Here is a 12,500-nt window from a genome sequence, read left to right as displayed (position 1 = left end):
AGTGTGGCGCATATTTGTAACAGTGTTAAAATATAAATAAAATAAAATATGACCACCCTCAGTGTGAAATGTATGGCTGTTCCTCAAGTATGTCTTGCAATAACCTGCGTGTGTCTCTGGAAGCCTCATACAACATGTGTCTGGGCTGGCACGCTGTTAGTATGGAGAAAAAGATGATGCGGTGACAGATTCTAGAGGACACTGATGACAGTGCCATCACGGCACGCCCTCGATATTGTCGAGAGCCTCATACCACAACGTGATTGGTAGATTTCTTCAGCTCCGCACACAACGCTGTCAAGCGCCATTCATTTAAAACTCGCGGGCCGCACTAACATTAAACTTTCATATTAAGGTGGGGGCCGCAAAATAACGTCTCCCGGGCCACAATTGGCCCGCGGGCCGCGTGTTTGAGACCCCTGCTTTAGGGGCTCCGTATAGAAATGTAGTTTGTCTCTTTTATCCGATTATTAATCGAAGTAATAATCGACAGATTAATCAATTATCAAATTAATCGTTAGTTGCAGCCCTAAACTGTAGATTTGGAGTCTAGTTTACAGCGTGCTGCTACTTTATGGCATAGTGAAATTACTTAATGAAAGGTTATGAGATACGTTTTTTTTTTTTTTTTTTTTTTTACAGAAATTGTTTGAATTGTTATTTTAGCTGCTATGTATTGACAATAAATAACTAGATTACCAGTAAGCAGAGCAAAGATCATACTACTCTGCATACTAGTACATACTAGTTAGCAGGTGGGGTGTGCAGTCATACACTGTTTTATGCCACAACTCACCATAAATATAGTAGTATTGAGCCATGTGAATGGTAGTTAAAACAGTTAAAATGTTCCAAAAAAAAAGGATGACACCTCATGGTTTGTAATGTTTTCACATGACTGTAAATGGCATGGGTGCTATAGTTTGTGCTCAATATGTTTTTAGAAGAGATGCTAGTAATAATCCAGATATACCGTATTTTTCGGATTATGAATCACAGTTTTTTTCATAGTTTGGCCGGGGGTGCGATTTATACTCTGAGGGATTTATGTGTGAAATTATTAACACATTACCGTAAAATATCTTGTCTATCTTTGGAGTTGGCAGAGTTGTTTAGAAGCGACACAGAGGAAGAAGATTTCATGGGATTTAGCGATTAGGAGATTGTTTGGTAAACGTATAGCATGTTCTATATGTTATAGTTATTTGAATGACTCTTACCATAATATGTTACGTTAACATACCAGGCATGTTCTCAGTTGGTTATTTATGCCTCATATAACATATACTTATTCAGCCTGTTGTTCACTATTCTTTATTTATTTTAAATTGCCTTTCAAATGTCTATTCTTGGTGTTGGATTTTATCAAATAAATTTCCCCCAGAAATGCGACTTATATATGTTTTTTTTCCTTCTTTATTATGCATTTTCGGCCGGTGCGACTTATACTCCAGAGCGATTTATAACCCGAAAAATACGGTAATCATAGGAAAAATGGTCAATGACTTATGGACAATTATTTGCTAATTCCCGCAATATAGATGTTTTGCTTGATGGCGGCCGTGTTTTTCAACCAAACTTGCTTGAAATGTTAAGATGGAATAGATAAAACAGGCTGACATTACGCTTCTGGAATGTCCTTTCCTCAACTCTATTGAATTTTTGTTTTCTAATGTACCAGTTTGGCCAAAAAGATATGTCAAATATCCGTACATAATGGTAACAAAAAGCATCGTGTCGAGGTGGAAGCTGTTTAGAGACAAACTGTATGAAAGGCCTATAAATCAGCCAAATTTAGTCACAAACAAGAGTAGGGATGGGTACCTTTCACATTTGAACCAATATACTACCAATTTCTGGTACCTGGGAATGGATGCCAGTACTCAACAGTACCAATTTTCAGTACTTTTGTGTGTGTACATAAATAAATTAATAAAACAATTTTCTTTCTAACATTTAAAAATGAGCTGATTATGATAACTGTGCTGTCCAGTTGTTATATCTTGTTTTCTTACTACACTTCTGAGGCTCTTTGGCAAGTATTATATTGCTGGGATGTTACAGACGCCCAATGAATACTGGTGATGGTCAAGCCAGCTCTGTTTTCAATGGGTACCTGGAGCCATTTTGCCTTTCTCAAAGAAAAAAAGGTCCTTTGCTTGTGTTGTTTTTGGCTGTACGAACTGTTCAAATCAGGAAAAGGATAAATGTTTCTTCAGCGTTCCTTGAGAGGTGATCAAAAAGGGAGGAAAAGTGAAATATTTTTAAAAACGAGGAGATTAGCAGCACAATGTGTAGTATGTTTTCCTGTTGTTGATCCGCTAAAATAATATAAAACCCTAAAATGTGTTTTATCTTTTTTTTTTGGGTAAGGTGCAGCCATTGCAGGAGTTTACAAGGCAGCAGGGAAGAGGATGATGTCTCTGGAGGCGCTGGTGTTTGGTGTGGGACAGTCCTTCTTCATCCTGCTCATTTCCTTCCTCCGGGTGCTTGCCACCCTTTAGCAGCGCTGGAGCTGCTTGGCTGTGATTGGAATCCCACTTTTCTGCTGGTCGGGCAATTTTAAGACCATCATTACATGCTGTGTGTGGAGTTTCTCCTGCTAAAACATCACTGTAGAGCAAACTCACATCCAAAATGTAGGATCTGGTCCTGCTTGTTTTGCCCCTTGAAGCAGCACAAAACAAAAAATAAGAAACTGGAAAGCGGCGGCTTTGAGTGGACCTGGTGAGGCCCAACGGACTGAAGAGGAAAACATGGCATACAGAAGTTGGAAAGTCATTCAAACAATTCAACTTAGTTTGAGATATTGTTGCTTGGTCTGTTGATGCTTGCCAAGCTGCACTAGTCAGAGAAATGGAATCGAGTAACTTGGCTGGTGCTGTGTCGCTTTATTGATCTTAATCCCTATTTTTATTCTAGGAGCCTGCAACAGGTGTGTCCAAAGTGCTACCCAGGGTCCAATTTCGGCCCACAGCTTGTTTTTTTATCTACCCTCTGCGGATCAATAAAATTAAATGAATTAATTCTCGAGATGTTATTAGTAATGCTGTCAAACAATACATTTTTACAAGTGATTAGTCCGCAGTGCTCCCGCAAAGTATCCACAGCGCTTGAATTTTTCCACACTTGCAGCCTAATTCCAAAATGGAATAAATACATTTTTGTCCTCAAAATTCTACACACAATACCCCATTTTGACAGTGTGAAGTTGTTTTTTTTAGAAATTTTTGCAAATTTGTTAAAAAGAAATACTAAGAAATCACATTTACTTAAGTATTCACAGCTATATGTTGAGTACAAAAATGAATTTATTTCATTTTGGAATAAGGCTGTAACATAACAAAATGTGGAAAAGGTCCAAACTTTCCGGATTCATTGTAAAGTCATCCGGAAAGTATTTATTAAAATGTATTAAAAATAATAAACTAAAACACTCTGGATTAAAAAAACAACGCTTCCCATCCAACTTGATGGAGCATGAGAGGTGCTGCAAAGAGATAGGTGTGCCTTCCTTGTGGCATCGTATTCAAAAAGGCTTCAGGCAGTAATTGCTGCCAAAGGTGCATCAACAAAGTATTTGGCAAAGGCTGTGAATACTATAATTTTTAGTTTTGTTTTAATACAATTTTTATTTATAAAAAAGAACATTTTTACATTGTCATTATAGGGTATTGTGTGTAGAATTTTGAGGACAAAATGGGTGGTACTTTAACTTTAACTTAAATATATTCCATTTTGGAATAAAGCTGTAACATGACAAAATTAGGAAAGAGCGAAGCATTTTGAATACTTTCCAGATGCACTGTATGCGATTCATGCACGAGTTTTTCGAAGAATTGCAGGAGTTAACTTATTTTTTTACTTCCATGTACAGAATGTATGAAAGCGGCTCACAGCGTCCTTCAATTTTACTGAATTTTGCGGCCCTTTTGGACACCCCTGGGCTACACCATTTGACAAGAACAAAAAGTATATAATTGATGTTCTTAGTGAAGCAGGACAATTCAAATTGCTCTTCAGTTTTTTTTTTTTTTTATGATTTGAGTTTAAAGATGCATTTTATGGAGCCAGTTTTATTTTGAGCAGTCTTTATATGTATGATTAGTACACTGCTTCATCGTCACTACATGTAATTAAAGTCTTCAATTAAGATTTATTGTTTTGAAATTAATTAATGTCTTGTAAGAAAATAAAAGTGTTGTAACATCCATCCATCCATCCATCTTCTTCCGCTTATCCAAGGTCAGGTCACGGGGGCAGCAGCCTAAGCAGAGAAGCCCACACTTCCCACTACCCAGCCAAAAAATACTAAAGGACACCAAAATCCATGAATTGAACTTGTTTTAATCAGCCCCTTAAGTCCTCTAGCAGCTATAAAATTAATGATGTTGCTGAATAGACGATATGTCTAATGTTTTTTTTCTGACCATGCAAAACTTAGACACACACGTATGGCGGAGGATTCTCATCTGTCCATCGTCTGTTTGCAGCGCGAGCACTGATCCTGCAGCCGTCTGTGGAACTGTCAGTATGCAGTTACTAACTAAAACACAAAATAGTGCTCGCAAAATGGTGATAAGTGTTGATAAATCACATTGCGTGTGCTCAATAATTATATTTGCATTTTCTCACCCCAGTATTGTGGGCGTTTGGATGATCAGCGTATATTTTGCATATTAATGAAGACAGACGCAAAATGGATGGCATGCCTTTTTCTGCTCACTAAAGAGACACAATCCACTTTGCACTTTAGTAGGTCAACTTTGCGTGTGCTATCAGGTTTTTACGTGTTTTAGTACACGCAAACCTTTAGTAAATCAGGACCTACATGTCCAACTCCAACCTGGAGAAGAGGATTGCGCTTTTTTAGGCCTCTACCTTCACACCTGTACAACTTGGGTGTCCTACCTGAGGACTAAGCTCCTGCTGGTAGCTCTTAACAACATTAATGTGGCGATCTCTCAGGAGGGAAACTACACATTTTAAGTCAAATAAATCAAATAAAAAAATCCTTCATCCACATTTTTCAACCATCACAACATTTATCTTAATTGAATGGCCTCATTCCTAAACATAATTTAACCTCAAGTAGGACTTTACACACAATAGTCAATATTTACAAAACTGAAAAGTACAGTAGTCTTATGAATAAAACATAAACATTCTTCTCAAACTAGTTTATCATCAGGTCAGCTGCATCATGCCTCAAAGTTTCTGCATTCTCCACTCATTTAGACGGAAAACTTAAAAGCACTGCCCACACTCTAGACATGTTTTCTTTTTTCAACTTGTGTTTTACTGTACCAACTAACAGGGAGTCAACAGTTCCCCCTGTTCTTTTAAATATATTTATTTCATTGTGTCCTCTGAGCAGTAAGCATGTAGACACTTGCAGCGTGAGGAAGTCCATATTGACGCAAATAATTGTATCCTACATATTTGTTTTCGTCACCGTTTAAACAGGAATAGCAACTGATAGATCTTTTTGACAAAACAGCTCATTTTATACAGAACACCTGAATACACACAGCTTTAATTTACAATCGATGGCTCGCCTGCTGATGGCATCATATAAATAAATCCTCAAAAATAAAAATGTGTCCTTTTCACTTTCTCCAAGTTGTTCACATGTTACCATGTAAAACATGTTAAGTCCACACCTTTTTGTTTTGGCGCTATTGATGAGAAATTCAACTTGAACTTCCTCATCTCAGAAGGAAAAGCATCTGATTGGCCCACCTTTGTCACTAACCCCCACCCTCTCTCATATTGTACACTATTGAAAGACTGTGATGGAATATATCCCACCCATTTAGAAGACTAAATTAAATATGAATGGAATTTATTTGTACTTTTCGTCTCGTTTTTAATTCTTCGACACTGGTTTACTGAGTGCATGCGGACTCCTGGAGCCTGACACAGGTGATGGACATATACTGTATACATTTTGTGGGTATATTAAAATGCACTTTCTCAACTTTAAACATTTTGATTTGAGGGGGGACTGCACTTATTTGAGGGGGCTTTGCCCTCTTTTGCCCCTACGTAGAGCCGGCCGCCGTTTTCACAAATCATTCTCCATAATCTTCACTATCAGCTTGTGTATGCTTTCTTCATGGTCATGGTTGATTTGTTTGGGACATGCAACAACAAGATACATTCACATGATTACATGTGTACGATTCAACATGTCTGAAAATAAGTAGGAAGAAGGAGGTCTTTATGAGGGGCCGTTAGGGGCATTACCTTTTACATACACTACTGAAATGCTCTCACATAAACAACTTAAATGTTTTTTCTCTCACACACACTACTGAAACACTCTAGTACATACTACTGAAATGTTTTTTTCTCTGACACACTACTGAAATACTCTCACACACACTACTGAAACACTCTCATACACACTACTGAAACACTCTTATAGACACTACTGAAATATTGTTCTCTCACACACACTACTGAAACACTCTCTTACACACTACTGAAATGTTTTTCTCTCACACACACTACTGAAACACTCTAGTACATACTACTGAAATGTTTTTTTCTCTGACACACTACTGAAATACTCTCACACACACTACTGAAACACTCTCATACACACTACTGAAACACTCTCATAGACACTACTGAAATATTGTTCTCTCACACACACTACTGAAACACTCTCTTACACACTACTGAAATGTTTTTCTCTCACGCACACTACTGAAACACTCTCATTAACACTATTGATTTTTTTTTTCTCACACACACTACTGAAACACTCTCATACACTACTGAAAACCTCTCACACACACACACCTGGAATTATTTTTCACTAGTATGTGTAAAATGATTTCACTTGTGTGTGAGAGAGCTTTTCACTAGTGCGTGTGAGAGAAAACATTTTCAGTCGTATGCGTGAAAGAATTTCACTTGTATGTGTGAGAGCTTTTCACTAGTGCGTGTGAGAGAAAAACATTTCAGTAGAATTGCAAAAGGATTTCACTTGTACGTATGAGAGCTTTTCACTAGTGCATGTGAGAGAAAACAATTTCAGTAGTATGTTTGAAAGGATGTCACTTGTATGTATGAGGGCTTTTCACTCGTGCATGTGAGAGAAAAACATTTCAGTAGTGTGTATGAGAGTGTTTCAGTAGTGTAGTGAGAGAAAAAAACATTTTAGTTGTTTATGTAAGAGCATTTCAGTAGTGTATATTTCTGAATAATGTCCCTAACGGCCCATCATAGATCTTATAGGTCCTACCCCTTTACCATGTCTCAGAATAAAATTTCACGCTGCGTGTTTAACATTAATATTTGTGACTTTTATCATCAAACAGCAGTGCTTAAAACTTCTCTTTGTTTCTTTGAACTTTCATGTTCCTTTTGCTTGCTTGACCCAGAAAAAAAGTGTGCCAAGCATCTCACTTGAAAGATAGTATCTTTAGTCCTGAACTGCTGTCACTGGAATTGATAAATTGATGCTCGATTAATATTTTTTTCCACATTTATTGAAAATGTAATTGATTATGAGAACAGTGCTAAAATGTTACCTTTTAAAAAGATGATACATAATCCTTTGGATAGACACCACAATTGCACATACATATATGAAAAGATCTGAATCACTTCAATTTAGAAATGCAACCGATTGTTCCTATAAAAGGCCAAGATTGATGGCACAGAAAAACAGTGTTGCATTTTTGGAGATAATCTGTTACATTTTTTATTCTCACATTATAGCATCAACATGCTACCTGATGAAAGTTCACCCAGACATACTGGACAAAACCTGGCCTGTGCAGTCTTTGAATATGGCATCTATTTTTGGTTCATTTTTGTCTCATAGGCCTGTATAGTCATATGTAATCATAGGTACGGTAATCCCAATAATCTGGTGTACTTGAAGCTCGCCCAAAATGATCCAAACCTCACAAATGCTGATTTCAAGTGAATTCTTATTTTGTAATTGAGTGTATTTTAGCTGTAAATCAGAAGTTGATCTAGAGATGTAAGCGCTGAGAAAAAAAATACAGCACTTCATCTTTCTTACACCATGTTCAAAATGTTGTATTTGTTCTTTTAATTTTGACATATTAAAGTCTTTTAAACTTTAATATGATCTGATCATGCAAAAAAACATACTAAGAAAACACTTAAACATTTAACACTTAATTAAAATAACAATAAATACCTGACTTATGACTTCAAAGTAAGTTATCAATCAATTTGTACATAAAAAAAGAATCAAATACATATGGCGATTGTACATTAAAGTTCATATACTGTAATTTCCTGAATATAAACAACTACTTTTTCCCCACACTTTGAATCCTGCGCTTTATGCCATGCTAAGGCTAATCAATAGATTTTTTCGGGTTCACAAATTTCACCCAATAAATTTAGCCTTGTCACGTGAAATTGCCGAACTGGTCATGGCGGACCAATGCAATTTATCACATTAAATCAAACACACTCCCACAATCATTCAGTCAGCATTATGGACTCACCCTCATCATACATTTTTGAATGAAAGAAACATCTGTTCTAAATGTGTCCACTGGATGTCGCAATAGCAATTATTTGTATCTTTGTAGATGATGCTACATACGTCAGTCGAGGAAAATGATCAAACTACATCAATAACATACTGTAATTTGATTGATATCATTTTTTTTATCTTAATAGTTTGAAAATTAACACCAATGAGTTGACTGATGAACATTATCACAGAATTTTTTCAGAAAATATAAATAACAACAAAGATACTATTAAAGTGTAAAAAAAACCCAACAACAATTATAATTTGTACATTTTCAGAATGTGCTTGTTCTATTTTTAGACAAAGAAAACAATCTGAAATTGTCTTTATTTTTAAGTTATCGTGCCGTGATTTTACCAGTCAAGCCCACTTGGGGGTAGATTTTTCTCCATGTGGCCCCCAATCTAAAATTAGTTTGACAACCCTGCCTTAAATAAATCAACAATGCTTTCATATGACAATCCCGCCACCAACTCCATCGCCTTATTCTTACATGTTACATGTCAGAAATGTTTAGGAAAAATTGCATTTTTTCCCTGCAGTAATTCCATGCTATTTACAGGGGTTTCGTACGTTACAAGACCCCAGGCGAATGGCGAATAACCACGCCAAATGGACACACCCTAAAAAAAAAACTAAAAAGTAGCTAGTTTTACAACTTTAAAGCCTATTATGCAGTATACCATGTTATTATTAAACACATTTTGAATTCAATTTTAGACATCATCAAACAATCCCAGGCACACAGTATTGTAATTACAAAACGTGCAGTCTTGTCAAAGGCGAGTGAGTTGTTGCACTCTTTTTTTTCCCTGTAGAGAGCGCCATCATACCACATGCTATCTAAGTTACGGTAAAAAACCCGACAACCAATTGTTTACAATTTAAAGGAGAAAAAAAGAAATGCGACTATGCGAGGATCTACTGTAAACGTCATTAAAATGACTATCTAACCTAAAAACCTTTGTTGCATCGGATTTATTCCCTGCTGTAGGTGCAACGTCACCAGCACCACACCGGACCCTTTGGTTGTGGTTGCGTGCTAACCTGTACACAAGGACGACATGATGTTTACCATGTTTGATCACGACATCAAGCTTCATGGATCCAGTTATCCCTGCTGCTGGGATTTCACATCCTCACTTTTTGGCACCTGCAATCCAGATGTGACTGCATCTCCTTCGCAGTTTACAAAGGTGCAAGAGTGGAACAGCGGTTGGCTGCCGACACGAAGCCCTTTTATGCCTCCACGTACGGCAGGTGATACTGTTCCTCTCTCTTGGTGCATCGTTTGGCGACAATTGCGAGGTAGAGCACCAGCAAAATGAGCCAGTAGCAGGCGTACAGTATCGTCCCCGCTATCAACAAGGCCTTTTCGGATTCGCTCAACGGCTGCTGTGCTTCACAGTAAACGGTGTACGCCACGCCTCCGAGCAGCACCAGCGTCCACACCGTGACAGGAACGGCGCCGATTAGGTTGACGACGATCTTCCTTCGACCGGAAGTGCCCCACCCGGCTTTGTTGATGGTGAGCAAGGCGAATATTTTAGCGGGGAGCAAGCTGGACATGTAGAGCAGAGAGTAAAGCGACATGAAGATCATGATCAGGCTACCGCGCAGGAAACAGGCGTAGGTTGCCTTCAGCATCCCCACCAGCTGGACGGTCAGCAAGAAGAGCAAGATGTTCCACAGCCTTCCACGGTAGAAAAGATGGATGACCGTGGCTACCAGGAAGAAAGGGAAGAATCCGGTGACCACCGACTCGTAGGTCATCCATAGGCTGTGCTTGTGGAACCACAGAGCGTTGTAGAGCCACTCGCGGAAGTAGGACTTACTCCAGCGCGTCTGCTGGTTCAGCCAGCGCAAGTACTCGGTCGGCGTTTCGGTCTGGCACTGCGACCGTGCCGTGTACTTTGTCTTGTAGCCGAAGCTCAGCACGCGGTTGGTCAGGTGGCGGTCATCGCCAAAGCTGCACTTGGAGCCCAGGAAAGTCTGATGGTACCAGGCCTCCAGGAAACTCTGGAGAAGGGAGTTCCTGTACATCCCCAGAGGACCGCTGATACACTGGACGCATCCAAAGTAGGACTGGCAGGCTCGCTCGATGTTGAAGGCCATCCAGTAGCGGACGCTGCTCAGGAAGGAGATCCATGAGTCGTACTTGTTGAGGATCTGGTAGAAATAATTGTTCATCTGTTACCAATACGACATTTTAGTCATGAGCTTTGGTTGATGTTCTACCTGCACATCTCCACCAACCCCTCCCACTCGTAGGTCCTCCTCAAGGATCTTCAGCATCTCTATGGTACATGCTGGATCTAGAACGGTGTCTGAGTCACACACCTAGGAAGAACAAAACAAGCACAAGTTAATGAAGCCCTCACAGTCCCATCTACTAAAGCAGGGGTCCCCAAACTTTTTGACTCGTGTCATGTCTTAATTAGATTATCCAAAAAATAGTGCTCGATACCGTGGTAGAGCGTAATATGTATGTGTGGGAAAAAAAAATCACAAGACTATTTCATCTCTACAGGCCTGTTTCATGAGGGTTTTCCTCAATCCTCAGGAGATTTTAATGGAAGCATTCACATACCATGGTTTATATAGGGCACAGAGCGGGTGGGTACAGGCAGGCGTGGGGGCGTGGTGATTGGCTCATGTGTTGCCTAGGAGGTGTTTCCTTCTGTGACGGCATGCTGATACAATTTCGCTGCGTTTGTTGAGGGATGACAACTCTGGACGGTATATGATAAACAGTTTCTCTTTTAAGCATAGGTTGCATCTTTTGTTACCACTGTTGTAAGGTGTGCTGGATGCAAGAATTTGCCATGTTATTGAATATGTTTTTTTTTTTTTCCCACACATACATATATATATATATATATATATATATATATATATATATATATATATATATATATATATATATATATATATATATATATATATATATATATATATATATATATATATATATATATATATATATATATATATATATATATATATATCAGTGACGTGCAGTCACTGGAGGCAGGTGAGGCGGGGCCTCACGTGCCATCATGGAAAGAAAAAAAATGTAAAAAGAAAAAAAATTAATTACATTGTTATATGTATCCAGTGATTATACTATAAAGTTATTTTCCATTTAACTTCACCAGTTTTAGATTATTTTTATTCAAAATCGCTAAATTTTCACATTTGCCGTTCAAATACTGAGAAGAGACTTGCTGTGATCAGCAGCCAGTTGAGGCACGTCACTGAGTTGTGCCTCACCATGGATTGCGGACTCGGCTAACTGCTGGCCTGCTGTGCAGTGAGACCGTATTGCTATATGAATTATATTATACATTTTCATAGTTTAGTTAGCTGAGGTATATAATGTACAGTGTATTTTGTCAACAACTGTATGTGTGTAAGTATTTCTTGTGCTGACCAATCATAAAACGGCTGCGAAGACGCATTGGCTGAGGCTTGCAGTAATCCCGTCTCCTGGTGGTAGAGAATGCACCCCCGCCGTAGAATGCACCCCCTGACGGGAGTGTCATATCAACTAAAGCCCACACTTAAACTTTCCACGTGCACTATTGAATCTATTTAAAAAAGTTATTTAATAAGAAGCCAAAAAGTGCAAAAACAATAATGTTCGTGTTGGAGGAGTTGTGAATGACCGCAGGGCCACAACATTAGGTACACCTGCAGACTGCAGCACGGATTTCATATTTCATTCATTCACAACTCCTCCAACACGAACATTATTGTTTTTGCACTTTTTGGGTTCTTATTAAATAACTTTTTAAAATAGATTCAATCTTGCACGTGGAAAGTTTAAGTGTGGGCTTTAGTTGATATAACACTCCCGTCAGGGGGTGCATTCTACGACGGGGGTGCATTAATCCAGCACAACAGCGGCGCATGAACTTCATTTATAAGTAAAGGTAAGACCATAATAACGTTTTTTTTATTAAAT

The 12,500-nt window shown here is 38.4% G+C and overlaps 2 protein-coding genes across 2 annotated transcripts in view; one reads left to right on the top strand and one right to left on the bottom strand.

The window, feature by feature from the left end:
* The window catches only part of tmem170a (transmembrane protein 170A), a 14,642-nt gene extending 10,429 nt beyond the window's left edge, over positions 1 to 4,213 (top strand). The window contains exon 3 of the mRNA XM_062036162.1: positions 2,374 to 4,213. Within this exon, the coding sequence (XP_061892146.1) occupies positions 2,374 to 2,504 (131 nt within the window). The 3' untranslated portion in view covers positions 2,505 to 4,213. The remainder of the gene's footprint in view (positions 1 to 2,373) is intronic.
* Positions 4,214 to 9,772: 5,559 nt separating this feature from the next.
* Positions 9,773 to 12,500, bottom strand: part of has3 (hyaluronan synthase 3) — a 10,809-nt gene continuing 8,081 nt past the window's right edge. The window contains exons 3-4 of the mRNA XM_062035351.1: positions 10,772 to 10,873; positions 9,773 to 10,702 (exon numbers count right to left, since the gene is read on the bottom strand). Coding sequence (XP_061891335.1) covers positions 9,773 to 10,702; positions 10,772 to 10,873 — 1,032 coding nt within the window. The remainder of the gene's footprint in view (positions 10,703 to 10,771; positions 10,874 to 12,500) is intronic.

This window comes from Entelurus aequoreus, linkage group LG24, assembly GCF_033978785.1.
Source record: "Entelurus aequoreus isolate RoL-2023_Sb linkage group LG24, RoL_Eaeq_v1.1, whole genome shotgun sequence".
In the NCBI taxonomy this organism is placed as follows: Eukaryota; Metazoa; Chordata; class Actinopteri; order Syngnathiformes; family Syngnathidae; genus Entelurus; species Entelurus aequoreus.
Note: the sequence above shows the minus strand (reverse complement) of the source record. Positions and strands in the feature narration are given on the sequence as shown.